Source organism: Periplaneta americana, chromosome 6, assembly GCF_040183065.1.
Source record: "Periplaneta americana isolate PAMFEO1 chromosome 6, P.americana_PAMFEO1_priV1, whole genome shotgun sequence".
In the NCBI taxonomy this organism is placed as follows: Eukaryota; Metazoa; Arthropoda; class Insecta; order Blattodea; family Blattidae; genus Periplaneta; species Periplaneta americana.
Window position 1 is genome coordinate 6145001 of NC_091122.1, and position 20282 is coordinate 6165282.

At 35.2% G+C, this 20282-nt stretch overlaps 1 protein-coding gene across 1 annotated transcript; it reads left to right on the top strand.

Annotated features, from left to right (window-relative positions):
- Window positions 1-14849: 14849 nt before the first annotated feature.
- On the top strand, window positions 14850-19297 carry LOC138702171 (uncharacterized). Its single transcript, XM_069829776.1, has 2 exons — window positions 14850-14895; window positions 17570-19297. The coding sequence occupies exons 1-2, from the start codon at window positions 14881-14883 to the stop codon at window positions 19100-19102; spliced, it is 1548 nt and encodes a 515-aa protein (XP_069685877.1). The 5' UTR covers window positions 14850-14880; the 3' UTR covers window positions 19103-19297.
- Window positions 19298-20282: the final 985 nt, after the last annotated feature.

Below are 20282 nucleotides of genomic sequence, written 5' to 3' on the forward strand. Positions count from 1 at the left end.
TAAATAAGTAGATAAATAAATAAATAAATATAAATAATTAAAAAATAAATAAAGAAGTAAATAAATAAGTAAATAAATAAACAAATAATTACAAAATAATAAATATAAACGGCTTAATTTTCAGCTACCTTCAGAGACTACACTTGGGCACGTCTTGCAGTGAGATGGGCAGACCAGCATGAGTTTTGAAGCCCAGCCTTCACACGTACTGCCAGGTCAGTAGTCACAAGGTCAGGTGGGAGGGAGGAATCCCCTCACGTCATTAAAACGCGATTATCTGTTTCATTGCCGGCATCGCAACGCTACGTGACGGGACCAAGCGTGCGTGACGGAGAGCACACGAGACTAGCAACAGACGCACTAACGAAGATTATTTTTTCTTTAAAAGTTCATTTTTAAAGACAATTTGATTTCACTTAAAGCGTATTAAGCTCATGGCACTTAAATCACTTCTTGTTCATCATAAAAGTAATCAGAAGTAACACAACAGTAATATACGTTACAAGAGCGGTATGTTGACGTTTTCATGTTCGAGGAAAAGATTGAAAAAGCGAAACGTAGTTGAGTTTTTTAATTTCCGAGAACATGAAAACAAACATACCGCTCGTGTATCGTACATTATTTTGTGCGGAGATCGTTTATTACATACCTGAAAGACGAATTTCTAATTAGTTGCAATGAAATTTCCATCTTGGTTTCAGTTTAATGATGGCAATTTTGGAAAACAAAAATATCTATCTTCAACATTGTTGCTATGAAATGTTTTCTGTGTTTACTATACTCCAGCAGGCCGTGATATACGTCTGTCTTTTTTTTTCCCCCAGTCTATAAATGCGAACTTAAAACAAACGGTAAGGTTATGTAATGATTTATTTTTCATTTTAATATTTTAACAATATTATTTATATAACATATTGCAGTAATAACATCGGCATCTGGAATCTTGTTGATTTTTTCACGGCTTCCTTAATGTTACTTGCATCACGAATGCAATAACTTTAGTGGAGTAGTAGAGTTTACTTAATTTTTGCAAATATTTAAAAACAATAATTAACAGTGCAATTTAGGTGAAATTGCAGTGGTAAGTTTCCAATTTATAATTATTACTATGTTAAACGTCTCTGAAAATAATATGTTAAAAGCCTAAAGCAGCAAAATGAATATGTCTCTTAAGCGGTAAGAAGAGGGAAATTGTTATGTGTTACGTTGGGAATACTGAATGTGGTATTTCACACTTACCGCGTATTGGTTTTGTGCGGAAAACAAGCAAATACGCACGATCTCGCACAAAAGTTATTTTAATTCCAATATGAAGTTGAAACACGGGAATTCTGTATCACTGTTTTTACGAACAGAAGAAGTGAGATTGTCACCTAGCAACCTGAATTACTGCAAGCCCAGTTTCATCAACTGGAGTTAAATATACAGTCTATCCGTTTGGGTATGGATAATATTAATTTCTATATATACTGGTAATGGAAATTACGGGAAAACGACTGAACGGATTTTAATAAATGGCCCGTCATTTTGAAGCTTGGAACCCAAATTTTTTCAGAAAAATAGTAATTTTTAGTGAAATGTCAATTTTCCTACATCATTTTCCTATTTCCCAAAATCCATCTGTCGTCAGTTTTGAGAAATAGGTAATGGCCCTTTCAGAAGAAAACAAAACAAAACACAAACACACTACAATAAACAATATCACACGAAGGCTATGACCTGCAGGATTGCTGACATATTTAGAGTTCAGATGGCTAAAATATTGCCAATATGTCGAGTTTCATTTGTGTAAATTTTTCTGAACGTCTCTGTAATATTGGTTATTTAAAACTTCAAGAAGATTCTCTGGTGTGTAATTTTCTGAATACAGGTGTCTATGTATTGGATATTAAAACTACAAAACTTAAGAATGTTTGATGACATTATTACCATTAAAAATGAAATATTATTATATTGAATGCCATGATGTATTTGTCACCATGTACAGATTAATGATTTATTGATGATATGAAAGCGAAAACTTTTGGGGTTATATAAGTAGGCGTAGAGAATATCTGAAGTTAGATCTTCATTTCTATAATATTTACTGAGTGACGGCCATATAGTAGTCTATATAAAACTTATGTAAGATAACAATATTGTTATTAAAGTGAAATATTTTTTATAGTTATTAGTAGACTTCGTGGAATTGCCACAAGAATCGCAAGGTTTACTGCGCACGCAGTATAGACTATATGAGAAGGGGGCGTTGAAAAAGGATGGAGTACACCTCTGATCTAAACACTGAGCAATATACTGCGGTTACAATAAAACATGTACCCTTCATTCAAGAAATGTCTAAACATGTAAATACACAATTATTTTGTAGTGAGACATATTAACTCTTAAAATTTAATGTAATATACTCACATCATCCTTGAATATGTGCATTGCAGTGAAGAGTTACGTATATTTTGAGCGACTGCAAAGTGAACCTCCTCCGATGGTCACTCAAACAGTTTTTATATTCGGAAAATGTACGTTCAACAACACACTATGTAATAGGTGCATATTTGAAGAGCTGGAAGTCACTACTTTTTAGAACACCAACTTCAGACGTCTTGTCGTGACCTGATAGTACATCATTTATAATACGAAGTTGTGAATTGGCAGAATTTTTAGCAGTAATGTTTCTCAACTTACATTTCACTTTTTCTGAAATTAGTGAATTGTTATTTTGGATAACGGTATGTGATACTTTATCCACTATATTAAGGGCTTCTGAGAGTTATAGTTCAGACGATTCTAACAGAATGATGCTTTTGGACACGATTTTAAAATTAGAATCAATGAACAGAATATCTTCCAATAGCTGTTCAGAAGGCAATGATTTTACAGCTGCAACAGCGGGACTGTCTGTGCTATCCAATGCATCAATTACCTCCATTATTTTGCCGTAATATTCTGCATAATAATTAACAGCATCCAACCACGTTCCCCAACGGGTCAAGACTGGCTGCGGGGGTAAGGGTATTCCAGGGGCAATTATTTGGTTGAATTCTTGTCTACACTGAACAAATGTTAAGCTTTGACTATTCCAACCACAGTAATGCAAAAACAAGTGCTTACATAGCTATACATTAGCTGTAGCTGCTATATCTATTTGGACCGGTCACATCTCTTAACATGAACTGCTTATACTACGAGACCGGGCGGTCGCTCACCTCCTCTATACTACCGTGCATCGGCAACCTGATTGCATGCTGCGTGTGGCAATTCAACGAAGTCTGGTTATTAGTCAAGTGGTATGGGTCTTTTCCATATATTTAATGGCGGTGTGGTGTAGATATTTGAAGCTGAAAGTTAGAATTTATAAAACAGTTATGCTACCGGGTGTTCTTTATGGTTGTGAAACTTGGATTTTTACTTTGAGAGAAGACCAGAGGTTAAGGATGTTCGAAAATAAGATGCTTAGGTAAATATTTGGGGCTAAGAGCGATGAAGTCATAGGAGAATGGAGAAAGTTACACAATGCAGAACTACACGCATTGTAATCTTCATCTAACATAATTAGGAACATTAAATCCAGATATTTGAGATGGTATCTCTTGTAGCACGTATGGATTAGTCTAGAAATGGTATAGAGTGTTAATTGGAAGACCTGAAGGGAAAAGAGCTTGAGGGAGGAAGACGTAGATGGAAGGATAATATTAAAATCGATTTGAGAAAGGTGGGATATGATGGTAGAGACTGGATTAATCTTGCTTAGGATAGGGACTTCCAAAATGTCTGGTATTCTTCACTGGAAATAAATTTGAAAAATGTTAATTTGAATTGTAATGAACTTAGTTTGTAGCATTTGCTGCACTAGCCACTAGTCTATATATATAATTTGAACTGGTAATGGAAATTACGGGAAAACGGCTGGGCGGATTTTAATAAATGAACCCTCATTTTGAAGTTTGGAACTCAAAGTTTTTCGGAAAAGTAGTAGTTTTCAGTGGAATGTGAATTTTTAAACATAATTTTCCTATTTTCCAGAATCCATCTGTCGTCAGTTTTGAGAACTAGCTAATAGCATTCACGGCCGACTTGATATACCCTTCGCTTTTTTGTAAGGGAGAAGAGAAGCGAGCATCAAGTCGGCCGTGTTGCATTTCAGAATAAAACAAAAAACACACTACAGTAAACAATATTACACGAAGGCCATGATCTGCAAGAATGCTGACATACGAGTATTTAGAGCTCAAATTAAATCGGTTATTAAAAACTTAACTTACTAAAGTAATTTACAGGTTCGATTCTGTGGTGTGTAATTTTCTGGGTACAGCTGTGTATTGGATATTAAAAACTACAAAACTTGAGGTGGCTTGATGACATTATTACCATTAAAATGAAATATTATTGTAGTTAATGCCATGATGTGACTATTTTTCATTAATTATACATATTAATGCTATATTGATGATATGAAAGTGAAACGTTTTGGGGTTATATAAGTAGATGTAGAGAACAACTCAAATTAGATTTTGATTTCTATATTTTACTGATAATATTATTAAAAATCAAATATTTTTATAATTATTAATCAAGTGGGGTTAGTTCTTTTTCATATATTTAATGGCGGTGTGGTGTAGATATTTATATGCGTGGTTCTCTTCAGTATTGGCTCGAGAGAGAGTATCTTTCATTGTTATGGAAGCAAATAACTTTCCGAATGTCTGGTATTCTTCATTGAAAATAAATCTGAAAAATGTTTATTTGAACGTCTAATGAACTTAGTTTGTAGCATTTGCTGCACAAGCCACTAGTATTTTTATAAAGCTATCCATTCGATTAATCACATATTAACTTATTAATTCAGTTTCCTATTTACTAACTCATTAAATGTTACTTTATCTAACCATTTAATGACTTCTTAATTTTTACAGGCAGTGTTTTATTATTTTCCACGCATAACTTGATGTTGGTGGCCTTGCATCTCCATGGCAATGGGCCTGCATATATTCTGATATCTGATCATCGCGAGGGGAATAAATGTGTGCCTAATTCAACCTATGCACGTGAGCGCCTGGAAGACAGACTGCCTGGCACAACACGAGTAACCTGATTAGCTAATTACCAAACAGTAATAATTATAACCCGTTTCGATATCAGAAGAGAAACGAAACAACGTCATATTGAATTCACTAGATTTATAACCTTCACATGTCGTTTGAGGGTGTTGTAATAGCTTGTTGTGAAGTATCAACAGTGACAATAAAATAACAGTGCTGGTTACTTGACGAATCTCATTACAATTCAATTATACAGGGTGTTAAAAAATTCCATGTCCAAACTTGTATGGATGATGGAGGAGGCCAAACAAATATGTTTTGTTAATTAAATTATTTTGAGTCGGAAACTCATATTGAATGAGTACTGGGCATAAACAGGTGAAATACGAGGTGTGAGGAAATTTTTGGGTGTGACTGGTAATAAAACGATATTACCTTTTTTGCAGTACTTAATTATGATTATACTGGTCAACTATTTTGCGCCAGATATAAAACTAACAAATTCTTACTAATTTCGACCTCCTGAATTAAAAAATAACTATCAAAATATTCCATGAGTTCGGGTTTTCGAGATGCACAATATAATTAATTTTATATGCATTCTATTTAAAAAAATCACCGTATTTCGCGTGTAACAATTTTGTTTTACAAATGTGATAACCCATTATGTGAAAACAATATTATTAGGCCTATAAGTAGGCCACCACGTCCGTGTATTGTGGATCCCTATCACCACGGCATGGCGCGTCCTCAGGTTGCGGATAGAGGAGACGGCATCCAGATATGGAGGGTAGCTGCGAATATATTGAATAAGCAGTCGTGGACAGCCGATAAGGGGTGGTCCTCCAGCTTGGGGGTTGGGTGAAGGGCTAACAACCCATCACCGTAAAAAAATAGCTTGTTACGAAACCTTCAAATAAGCCTCGGAATGGGACTGATTCTCTGGCACGACCACAGCAAAGGAATAAGGTTTTGAGATTTGGTACTTGGAATGTTACAAGTCTATATAGAACATGAGGGGTAACATTAGTAGCAAATAATTGTACCTATCTTTAAGAAGGGGGACAAGACTAACTGTAGTAACTTTCGAGGAATATCATTTTTGTTGACGTCGTACAAAATTCTGTCCAATGTTCTTTTGAGAAGATTAACTCTAAATGTAGATGAAATTATTGGGGATCATCAGTGTGGTTTTAGGAGTAATAGATCCACTATTGATAAGATATTTTGTATTCGACAGATAATGGAGAAAAAATGGGAGTATAAGGGTACAGTACATCAGTTATTCATAGATTTAAAAAAAGGCATATGACTCGGTTAAGAGAGAAGTATTATATGATATTCTTATTGAATTTGGTATTCCCAAGAAACTAGTTCGATTAATTAAAATGTGTCTCAGTGAAACATACAGCAGAGTCCGTATAGGTCAGTTTCTGTCAGATGCGTTTCCAATTCACTGCGGGCTAAAGCAGGGAGATGCACTATCACCTTTACTTTTTAACTTTGCTCTAGAGTATGCCATTAGGAAAGTCCAGGATAACAGAGAGGGTTTGGAATTGGACGGGTTACATCAGCTGCTTGTCTATGCGGATGACGTGAATATGTTAGGAGAAAATCCACAAAGGATTAGGGAAAACACGAAAATTTTACTTGAAACAAGTAAAGAAATAGGTTTGGAAGTAAATCCCGAAAAGACAAAGTATATGATTATATCTCGTGACGAGAATATTGTACGAAGTGGAAATATTGAAATTGGAGTTTATCCTTCGAAGGGGAGAAAAAATTCAAATATCTTGGAGCAACAGTAATAAATATAAATGACACTCGGGAGGAAATTAAACGCAGAAGAAATATGGGAAATGCCTGTTATTATTCGGTTGAGAAGCTTTTATCATCCAGTCTGCTGTCAAAAAATCTGAAAGTTAGAATATATAAAACAGTTATATTACCGGTTGTTCTTTATGGTTGTGAAACTTGGACTCTCACTTTGAGAGAGGAACATAGGTTAAGAATATTTGAGAATAAGGTACTTAGGAAAATATTTGGGGTTAAGAGTGATGAAGTTACAGGAGAATGGAGAAAGTAACACAACACAGAACTGCATGCATTTTATTCTTCACCTGACATAATTAGAAACATTAAATCCAGACGTTTGAGATGGGCAGGGCATGTAACAGGTATGGGCGAATCCAGACATACATATAGAGTGTTAGTTGGAAGGCCGGAGGGAAAAAGACCTTTGGGGAGCCCGATACGTAGATGGGAAGATAATATTAAAATGGACTTGAGAGAGGTGGGATATGATGATAGAGACTGGATTAATCTTGCTCAAGATAGGGACCTATGGCGGGCTTATGTGAGGGCGGCAATGAACCTTCGGGTTTCTTGAAAGCCAGTAATTAAGTAGGTATTTTGAATAGATATAAATTCGAAAATTTCTCAAAAAACCGCAAGCAACAACAGTTTTTTATTGTCGTATTCATGTTCAGGAGGGTCAAATTATATAGAAAACATGTATCACATGCCCAGCGAAAAAAAAAGTTAAAATTTGTTACGCAGTATTACCAGTGTTCAGCTATCTAGAATAAATGCTCAAAGTGATCAGGTTATGTGTTTTGGGGAATTTTGAAGGTGTGATTCACTGGGAATTTGTTCCCAAAAGGACGTGCAGCCGATGTTGATCTTTATTCTCAACAGCTGGAACGAGTTTATGAAGTTTTGAGAGAGAGATACCCGACATTAGTTAATTGAAATTGAATTCTCTTGCAACAGGACAATGTGAGACCCTATGAAACAACCATGGAATTGGGAGGAATTGAACTGTTACCACACCCGGTATATAGCCCTGATCAGAGTGCTGCATTGGAGTTAAATCGCTCGCTGAACTCGGTCGAGTGTCGCACCCTCGAGTGGGATACGATCGGTCGTGATACGCTCGTAATAAATAGAAGCACAGTACAAGGTCATCTCACCGACATGTCTTATCTTGTATGGAAGGCGACAGATAAGATACACATATGTTTTGCTCACACGGTAAAAATAAGGCTTTATTTTCTGCGTTTATGACAAACGTTTAATGGAACAGTCAATGGAACGTACCAAAACAGGAACATGAAGTTATAAATAAAATAGTATGAAAAACTTCGCTATACAGTTATTATTGCTAATTAATAATTATTCAATATTTGATTTACCACATATATAATATGATAGGCCCATACATAGTGTTCCGCCTATATACTGCGACAATGTAGAAACGTTTTACGAAATATTATTGATATAGCAGTAGATTAATAACAATATTAGTACAGAGATAACGTCACAGAAAATATAATAAAAGGAATAGTCATGCTGCACAACTGTTACAGACGCAAAGATTGATAGACTAATTAATATTATTATTATTATTATTATTATTATTACTAGAAAACTTGATACGGTTCTTGCATTATCGTGATTGTGTTCTCCGTTTACAATAATTAGTCTACATTTACATCCAATAACATCTATCAGATGTGGCAAAAACAAAATCACTCCTGTGTGGAAAAAAAAAAAAAAAAAAAAAAAAACATTTACCTATAACATTTATATTACATTTTAAAGCAAGTTTTGTAGTTGTACTATGGAGAGGTTAGTTAAGCACTGCAAAGTTTTGAAATGATAAACATCTATGATGTTACTACACAGTTCATCACTGTAACAAGAACGAATGTCTAACGCTCGGCTTATACCGTTCGAGGATTTATCGCTCGTGACAATTTTTCCCATCATGCATGTGCGCTACCTATCGGATTATGCTATGAACTACTTGGCGCTCGAGCGAAAACGTCCGATGCAGACCTCTGGCCCTGATATTACACTATCCGTTTCGATGCATGAGCCACTCTTCCTGCGTGGAAGAAGTTTAGAAACCGTTAAAATGGGTATCACCGAATTGTTCGCATAAAGAGATAGAAATTGGTACCATCGTATGATAACAAACCTCGCTGAAAGATGACTCAAGACTATAGAATCTAATAGCCTTTACTTTGAAGACTAGATTAATTTCTTGTCTCAACACATTGCTACCACAGTCTAGTATATACAGTCACTACTAGAGGTGGGAACCGATTCGAGTCTGGGAATTATTCTAGAAAGAAAAATCAATTATTTAGGTAATATTCTGTGTAGGAATGATTCGGCAATTATGAAAACGTGTATCTTTTGTATGAAAGCCGCTAATTGGAAATCGAATTGGCTGAAAGAGCTGGAAAGTGAAATAAATAGATTGGGTCTAAATTGGCTATGGAGAGAACTAGGGTCTATAAACACGAAAACTATTGGAAGAATAGTAAAAGAGAGGGCAAACGAAATTTCAAGACAAGATATTTTTAGTAATATTAAAGACCTAGGATCACTAAAATACTATAGGGGGGTTAAGCAGTTTTGGGAACAGGAAGAATATGTTAGACTAAATTCAAGGGAAGAGAGAACAGGAATGGCATGGTGGAGATTACGTATCTGGAGACTAAAGAATAGGAGAGGGAACGTAGAGAAGGATAAATGTCCTTTGTGTGGACTAGCTGAAGCTGCGTTAAAGTGTCAGGCAACGAATGATTTGAGAAACAGTTGGGTGGATAAAAAATTTCTACAAATAAACGCTATAGTAGCTTATAAAAAATGAATGGTCACCTAAACGCCAGCAATCTGCATAAATTAGGAAAATTTCTGTTTAGAGTTAAAATTAGATGGGAAGAGAAAGTCAAAGCTCTAACGGAGATGGAATTATAAATGTTGAGGAGTTACACGACAAGAAACTACAAAGAGTAGTCAATGAAGTAATAGAATAATTCTTAAAAGAGTAGAAGTTTTAAATAAAAGAGGTATACTTATTAGTTGATTATTATTATTAATTTTATCATTATTATTATTTTTATTATTAGCAGTATTATTATTGTAAACAGAGGATACTTATAAGTTCAAATGTATTAATTTTTTTGTTATATTTGTATACAGAGTGATGACGGATTAAGAACTGGAATACATCTAATCGGCCATGACGTGAACAATGATTGATGAAATAAATAAATAAGTAAATAAAATATACAGTCACGAAGCTTGGAGTGATTTTTTGCATTTCTCGCGATAGTTGCTAGCCGCTTGGAGCGCTGTGAGTACTAGGAACAATAGACTGTCACTGCCATCGTGATCTAATACAGGCCGTAAGGCAGACCATGTGACTCGCTTAACCTGATCACGAAGGGCGGCGTTTCAACCATTTAAATTAGTTGGAATGCATAAATAGTAACATATATTTTTTCTAAAATGTAGTGTAATTGCATTAATAAAATTTAAAACAATGATTATGAGACACTTCAGACATAGTTCACTTGCGAGTTAAGGTGAAAATTACGTTCTTCGTATGTGTAATACCTGCCTTTATTTCGATTAAATATTGCGAAATTCTTGTACATTCATTTATGCACGATTCAATGATTTTCGGTTGCACCGCACGAATATTTAGATATGTTGAAATTATAGTTTATGTTTACTGTACCAGTTGCCCCTTTCTGTCTAATTTTAGTTGTCTCCAATACCCTGCCACTACATATGTATGTTATGTCATATGGAAAGTATAGGTTATGTTTACTATATTTAACTTATATTCCTATATATCGCAATTATACATTATAATTAAACATAATGTCATGTATGACACCCGTCACATTCTATTTGTCTGTATTTTAATACTGCAATTGAGTATTGAATTATTGTATTTATCTACTACCTAAGAGACGAAGTAACACAATCGTACGTACACTAATTTCATAGGAGTGGTATGGTAAATTTTCTGTCTACAATTAAGGAAGGTAGATGTGCTAAATTAAAATCATAATATAAATTCGTTTTTATTGAACCTCAAAATAGCTTCTATTCTAAACTTAAAATCTAGATGCGAACAGACTATGTTAACGCGTAACTGTGCCGTATTTCGCTTTGTTGTGAAAAGTTGTGTAAACTGTGAAATGTTCGTTATCGGTTGTAATAACTGTAAATGGCTAAAATACAATAATTTGAATAATAATATGGGACAAGGAGACGTTTGTAGTACTATAAATATTGTAAGAAAAAGAGGTCAGATTTATCCTTCTTCCGAAAAATCCAGGAATATGAGTTTATAAAATATAATATATACTTTATGAAAATAATATATAAACCTTATGTATTTCATATTTCAATAGTGGAAGGAAGGTGTTAATTCTTTCAAAAGAACACGATATCGAAAGTACAATACATATTATCGTCTGCTGGGGAAAGGGTCTGTGATGAGGCGATAATAGCGATCCTGGTGGTTAGCAGCTATCTATGGATGCATGTTTCAACTGTCTATGTATGCATATTTAGTAAGTATTGAGCTTCGTGACTGTATATACTAGACTGTGCTAGAATTAAATACTGATGTTTAAATCACTTGGTTATTGCTAGACAGTGGAAGCTAAAGGATTGGCACTTAGCAATGGATAGTAAAGTGTTTCCAAGGTGACGTCATAGATTTACAACTCCCGGACTGTCTCTTTAAAGTCTGTGGTGACCATCGACCGTCCACGAACCATTTCAGAAAATAAATGACACAAGAAACTCCATACACAAAACAATCTTCAATTTCTCGTTTAGTAAACTCAACAGCAATCTTTCACATTTTTCCCTGTATTGAAGTGGTAGATGTGCAGTGAAGTTTGCCGCTCCCTGTAGTGTGGAGTGAGAAAGTACTTCAGCAACATTTATACCTTCATTCTAACCCTGACGTTTTGCGAGAAACCGATATCGTTCCCAGTGACATCTCTCTCTTTAGTACCACACAACCTTTCAGTTATTAGATAAAGTGAGCATTCTGCACACGTCATTTGTTGCATTCTTCTCCGTCGTCGCCATGGTTACCATAATATCGCAATTTACAATCACATGGTTCATTAAGTGTGCTTATCCCTCACGACCTAGCGTGGTCCTCATAACATGTTTGCCAACGATCACATTACGCCGGATTTATGTCCAGTCTTCAACACAAATTAGGTTAACAACTAAGACGCGTTCAACTTCTAATCTGCAGTTAATTGGCCTACGTAGCAAAAGAGGGAGATGAACATATTCAAGTAAAACTTCACTAGATCGGTGGTAATTATCACCACAATATCACCATTACCACAAATACTTCTATCAAAATTATCATCTCAAATAATCTTCACCATTAAATATCAATATCATCAAAATTATCATCATCTCTATTATCATCATCACAAATCACTATCACCAAAATTATCATCTCCATTATCACCATCATCACATATCAATGTCGTCAAAATTATCATAATCTTTACTATCACCATTATCACATATCAATATCATAAAAATTATCATCTCAATTATCATCAACATCACATATCAAATTCATTAAAATTATCAACTTTATTATCATCACCATCACAGATCAATATCACCAAAATTATCATCTCTATGATGGCCACCGTCATATATTAATTTCATCAAAATTATCATCTCCATTATCTCCACCATCACATATCAATATCATAAAAATTATTACCGTCTGTTTTATTACCATCATCATATATCAACTCCATCACATCAATATTATCAAATTTATCATCTTTATTATCACGTACATTACATATCAATGTCAACAACGCTTTTGGAGATAATCAGTTTTTTAACATCCTGAAGAATTTACTCAAATGGACGTGTGGCGTTTCTGCAATTCACGATTAATTTTGAAAACATGTGTCGATAGCGTTTCATTCGTGACTTCTATCGGGGATGAAATAAAAATAAAAAAATCTGCAGGCCTGATTCGACTAAATCGCAATATTGTGTTAATTGCAAATACACCGCTTAAAACCAACTCTTCTTTTTCTTCGTCTAAATATAACAACACTTAGGCCTAACACACCTGCAACGTTGCCTTAAATATCGATTGTGGAAACATGTGTCTATTGTTTCACTCACTACTATCTTTATGTAAGGAGAGAGTGGTATAATGAAAGTCCAAATAAATACTATTCCTAAGAAAAGATTTTGGTGGAGATAGGTTTGGAAGTAAATCTCGAAAAAAAAAGTACATGATTATGTGTCGTGACAAGAACATAGTACGAAACACTAATCCCAGATTGTTAACGGCAATATTCAATTATTAATAACAATCTCTAATTGATTTTTATTAACGGTAACCCGAAATTATTAATGGCAATATCCAATTCTTGATAACAATCTCTATTTCATTATTAATAGTAACCACAAATTATTAACGACAATATCCAAATTAATAACATTCTCAAATTGATTATTATTAATGGTAATCTCAAATTACTGACGGCAATTGTTAATAACAATCTCTAATTAATTATCAATAGCAACACCAAATTAATTAACGGCAATATCCATTTACTAATAACAATATCTAATTGATTATTAATGGTAACCTCAATTTATTAACAGCAATATCCATTCATTAATAACATTCTCTAATTGATTATTAATGGTAACCTCAAATTATTAACGGCAATATCCAATTCATAATGAAAATCTCTAACTGATTATTAATGGTAACTCTAAATTATTAATGGCAATATTCAATTATAAATAACAATCTCTAATAAAATTGATTATTAATCGTAATCTTAAATTATTAACGGCAATATCCAATTATTAGCAACATTCTCTAATTGATTATTAATGGTAACCCAAAAATATTAACGGCAATACTCAATTCTTGATAACAATCTCCAATTGATTATTAATGGTAACCCCAAATTACTAAAGGCAATATCGAATTGTTAATAACAATCTCTAATTAATTATCATTGGCAACCCCAAATTATTAACGGCAATATCCATTTATTAATAACAATATCTAATTGATTAGTAATGGTAACCTAAATTTATTAACAGCAATATGCATTTATTAATAACAAACTCTAATTTATTATTAATGATAACCTCAAATTATTAACGGCAATATCCAATTGTTAGTAACAATCTCTAATTAATTATCAATGGCAATCCGAAATTATTAACTGCAATATCCATTTATTAATAACAATATCTAATTTATTATTAATGATAACCTCAAATTATTAACGGCAATATCCAATAGTTAATACCAATCTCTAATTAATTATCAATGGCAACCCCAAATTATTAAAGGCAATATCCATTTATTAATAACAATATCTAACTGATTAGTAATGGTAACCTAAATTTATTAACAGCAATATTAATTTATTAATAACAATCTCTAATTTATTATTAATGATAACCTCAAATTATTAACGGCATTATCCAATTGTTAATAATGATCTTTAAAAAGGACTTAATATTCAGTAGATTCTTTGGACACAAAATTGATAATCGAAATAAAATCTGAATTTTGGTTTTCAGTATTCACTACTACTACTACTACATTGTACAACTTGACATGTAAAAGCAAGAAATATCTGTTAGCATTAAAGCTTCGAAATCAATTCTTCGCATAAAGTCAAGTAATTATTCTAAAGTCAGTACAATGCAATGCAAAAGCAAGACTGCATGCTAAGGCGGTACTGAAGCATGTTCCATATTTGCTGTACCCTATAACACAGCGACGACTTGACGACCTTATTTGTTAAACTGGGAAATAATTTATAAGAATTATACAGCCGAGATAATAAAACCAAATAAACCGAGAACTTATCATTCACTATTCGACAGGCATTTGTTCCCCTGTGACCTGCAAGGTAAGTATATATACCGGGGGAAGGATCCCAGTCGTCCTCGTCACTCAACAGTTGTCGATCCATACAACAGCTCAGACACCATGCAAACCCTCCAGGTAAGTAGCAGCATCAGCAGATCTTTAAGTCGAAAATAAAATTGTTGCATCACTTCTAAAATTGCAAGTAGAAGTCACAATGCTCTTGTAAAAAAAAAATGTTTTCGAGACCTTCAAGAATATGCACATTTTAATCATTTCTGGTATCGAAAAAAATGGTTTTGGACACGCTGTATATCTACAGAGATTTCTACTAAACTTTTGGACGAATTTTGTTCACATTAAGTATCTGCGAGTCATTTTATCAAAGAATGATACATTTTGGCACGTAGAGCGTTTTGCAGAGCTCTTCGTGTAAAAGGCAGTGTTTATCTTTTACCTCATTTCTGCCGAGAAGAGGCTTTTCCTAGCGTTGTTGGCAAGTACCCCTGAATTTACTGAGATATTGCAATTATTTACAGAAAAAAAAGTCGATTTCCTACTCACTGAACAAAAGTAACGTGAAATGGAAATGGACCCACCTATTACAAGTTTCACAACAATTCAGTTCCTTTATCATGTTGTGAATGGTATTACTGTTTATAGGTTATTTTCTTGAACTATTATTCAAAAGACATACATAAATGAAATCATTTAATAAGCATCAAATAAGAAGATGAACTTTCGTAACAATTCAGTTCCTTTATCATGTTGTGAATGATATTACTGTTTATAGTTTATTTTCTTGAACTATTATTCAAAAGACATACATAAATTAAATCATTTAATATGCACCAAATAAGAAGATGAACTTTCCTAACAATTCAGTTCCTTTATCACGTTGTGAATGATATTACTGTTTATAGTTTATTTTCTTGAACTATTATTCAAAAGATATACAAAAATGAGATCACTTAATATGCACCCCATAAGAAGATGAACTTTCCTAACAATTCAGTTCCATTATCATGTTGTGAATGATATTACTGTTTATAGTTTATTTTCTTGAACTATTATTCAAAAGATATACAAAAAGGAGATCACTTAATATGCATCCCATAAGAAGATAAACTTTCCTAACAATTCAGTTCCATTATCATGTTGTGAATGATATTACTGTTTATAGTTTATTTTCTTGAACTATTATTCAAAAGATATACAAAAATGAGATCACTTAATATGCACCCCATAAGAAGATAAACTTTCCTAACAATTCAGTTCCTTTATCATGTTGTGAATGATATTACTGTTTATAGTTTATTTTCTTGAACTATTATTCAAAAGATATACAAAAAGGAGATCACTTAATATGCATCCCATAAGAAGATAAACTTTCCTAACAATTCAGTTCCATTATCATGTTGTGAATGATATTACTGTTTATAGTTTATTTTCTTGAACTATTATTCAAAAGATGTACAAAAATGAGATCACTTAATATGCACCCCATAAGAAGATAAACTTTCCTAACAATTCAGTTCCTTTATCATGTTGTGAATGATATTACTGTTTATAGTTTATTTTCTTGAACTATTATTCAAAAGATATACAAAAATGAGATCGTTTAATATGCACCAAATAAGAAGATGAACTTTCTTAACAATTCAGTTCCTTTATCACGTTGTGAATGATATTACTGTTTATAGTTTATTTTCTTGAAATATTATTCAAAAGACATACATAAATGAAATCATTTAATATGCACCCCATAAGAAGATGAACTTTCGTAACAATTCAGTTCCATTATCATGTTGTGAATGATATTACTGTTTATAGTTTATTTTCTTGAACTATTATTCAAAAGATATACAAAAATGAGATCACTTATTATTCAGCAAATAAGATGAACTTTCGTAACAATTGAGTTCCTTTATCATGTTGTGAATGATATTACTGTTTATAGGTTATTTTCTTGAACTATTATTCAAAAGACATACATAAATGAAATCATTTAATATGAACCAAATAAGAAGATGAACTTTCGTAACAATTTAGTGCCTTTATCATGTTTTGAACGATATTACTGTTTATAGTTTATTTTCTTGAACTACTATTCAAAATACATACATAAATGAAATCATTTAATATGCACCAAATAAGAAGATGAACTTTCTTAACAATTCAGTTCCTTTATCATGTTGTGTATGATATACTATTATTATTTTACTGAAATATTATTGAAAAGATATACTTAAGTGAAACCTTTTATTATGCACCAACTAAGATGAAGTTTCATTTCCTGTATTCGACATTAACATAATCTCTATGTTGTCGAAAATAAGGAATTTCACTTTATGTAAGAAATTATGCTGTTGAAGTAGATATATGTAATCATTCTTGGCTAGCCAGAACAAAATCCTCTGATTGAGGTTCTGGCTGATATATACATCTATTATCAGGCAATACATGTCACTTGGCGATGTGTCAGAGGAAGAACAGGAATTGTTTGTCTGCATTTGAAGTCTGACTAGTGTAATATATAGCTAGTCGGTGATGTATGCAATGGAGGGGGAAAGGAACTGGCAACCCTACCCCATTGTCTCCTGGCTTACTTGCCTCACAAGTGGTGCCTTCGTGGTATCACTTGTGAGGTTCAGACCTGTTTTCGGACAGTTAACTAAACATAAAGCCTGAACAACGAATTGAGATCCTCGATTGTAACATGAAAATTTGTGAAAAATTCGGGTAATTAAATCTGAAATATAGTGACTGACAATTATTGAGAAGACTGTTTCATGCATAATTTATTTTTCAGGTTGTCGTAGCCTTTTCTGCAGTTCTGCTTCTCCAGAGCGCCGTGGAATGTAGGCGCATCGTGTACCACAGTGAACAGGTGGTAGAAGGCGGAGGTTACAGCGATGGAGGAAGTTACAGTTCAGGAGGTGGCGGCTACAGTTCAGGAGGTGGCAGCTACAGTTCAGGAGGTGGCAGCTACAGTTCAGGAGGTGGCAGCTACAGTTCAGGAGGTGGCAGCTACAGATCAGGAGGTGGCAGCTATGGTTCAGGAGGAGGTTCCGATGGATATTTGGATGGCAGCAGCGGAGGTGGCGCCAGTGCTAGTTTAGGAGCAGGCCTAGGTGGTGCTAACGCTGGTATCGGCGCTAATGTGGGAGGAGGTAGCGGATTAGGAGCCAGTGCTAACGCCGGTCTTGGAGGTAACGCTGGTTTCGATGGTAACACTGGCGCAGGTTTCGGAGGCAATGCTGGACTAGGAGGTAACGCTGGCATAGGAGCTAATGCTGGTATAGGCGGTAATGCTGGCATAGGAGCTAATGCTGGTATAGGAGCTAATGCTGGTCTAGGGGGCAATGCTGGCCTAGGAGGCAACGCTGGCATAGGATCTAATGCTGACCTAGGGGGTAATGCTGGCCTAGGAGGCAACGCTGGCCTAGGGGGTAATGCTGGAATAGGAGGCAACGCTGGTCTAGGAGCTAATGCTGGTCTAGGGGGTAATGCTGGTTTCGGAAGCAATGCTGGCCTAGGAGGCAACGCTGGCACAGGAGCTAATGCTGGCCTTGGGGGTAATGCTGGTCTAGGAGCTAATGCTGGCTTAGGAGGCAACGCTGGTCTAGGAGCTAATGCTGGTCTAGGGGGTAATGCTGGTTTCGGAGGCAATGCTGGACTAGGAGGTAACGCTGGTCTAGGAGGTAACGCTGGTCTAGGAGGTAATGTTGGCCTAGGAGGTAACGCTGGTCTAGGAGGTAACGCTGGTCTAGGAGGTAATGTTGGCCTAGGAGGTAACGCTGGTCTAGGAGGCAATGCAGGCCTAGGAGGTAACGCTGGTCTGGGAGGTAATGTTGGCCTAGGAGGCAACGCCGGAGCAAATTTGGGAGCTAACGGTGGACTCGGCGGCGGACTCGGCGGCTCCGTCTCTGCCGGGCTGGGAGGTTTGGCGGGAGCCGGCATCGGAGCTGGCGTGGGAGCTGACGGAACCGTCGGAGCAGGCGTCAACGCCAACGCTCTGGGACTGGATGCCGGCGTTGGAGCAAACGTGGGACCAAACGGAATTGGGGCAGGAGCCAACATCGGACCAGTAGCTGCCAATGCGGGAATCGGCGTACAGGGTGACGGAGGTTTAGGCGCAGGCATCGGAGGCAATGTTCTGGGACTCGGTGCAGGAGTGAAAGCCAAAGTTGGTGGAGACAGTGTAGCTAGTGTAGGGGCCAACCTTGGAGGATTAGACGCAGGCGTGTCTGTTGGGGGTAAGGACGAATTCGCAAGCGTCGAACTCGCTGGACATAAACTGAGCATTGGTGGACCTCACGGACTCTTCGGCTTCAGTAAATAAAAGATCTGAGATTACAGCTACTGTATAATACAGAAATGAAAGTATACTGATCTTTCTGTCATTAAGTAACTTATATGTATATATAAAATAGCCTGTTGATTGTTGCCACTAAAATCATTGTACTGACATATTGAAAGTCTTTAGTAGAACAAAATGTTCAATGTAATGATCACATTTGAATAAATACTTTGTTTCAAGGCATTTTATGAACCTATTTTGTAATTTGGAACCATTGTACAGTATCCAGCACACGAATGGACGATTAACAATAGTTGGTTACAGACTAAAGAAAAATGTACTTTTTCATACACACATGAGGTCATAAAAGATGAAAAAATATATACTCCCGTCGCTCTAATTTCCGGCAGCCAATCGCGTTGCAGGTCGGCTACATTTAAGCGTGTGCGTCTTGTGATTCGCTGATGCAATTCCTAAGGCTCGATAAATACTTAATATAATCGCCCGCCATTTTGGCTCTTTCGTTGGCGTTCGCAGAAAGCACACGGAGATGTTATTTGCCGCTCAATTATTTGCTGAATTACAGTGCGTTTGATTTATTATCATAGGAGCTACGACAGGATAATGTTTAACGATGTGGCAAATAGATCCCTCGTCTGGTAGTTCGGCAACGAAAGAACAAAAATGGCGAACGATACTACCTACCTAGACTTTATAGAGCCTTGACTTCCTAAGACGTAAGCAAAGAGGAGGAGTCACGCCGGGAATAACAGCGTCGCGACTATAGCTCATAATTCTCATATCATGATCTTAAGAAAGGAAGCAGTATTAATTGCACATTCTGAGAAAAAGTATAAAAGATAAAACAGCTTTACTAGTATAGGTTAACAACTGGGAAAACTCCGTTGTAGGAGGTTACTAAACCTTACCGCTGTGCTGAAGATGCACCACTGCTATCAGTACGCGTTACTATTGGCTAACAATTAGGATGAAGGAGGTGAATAGTATATTGTGTCTCTCTTTAAGATTGACCCATGCGCAGACCAACGGAGTTTTCTAAGTTGTTCTCCTATAGAACACTACTTTCTTGAATAAAAATGTAGATTACATTAAAGGACGTTGAATTCTCTCCTTTCTTGAAGTTGTACAAAACCAAGGGGTATAAATACAAATCAGCGGTTGCCAACCTGTGGTCCACGCACTCCGGATTCACGAGTGATTT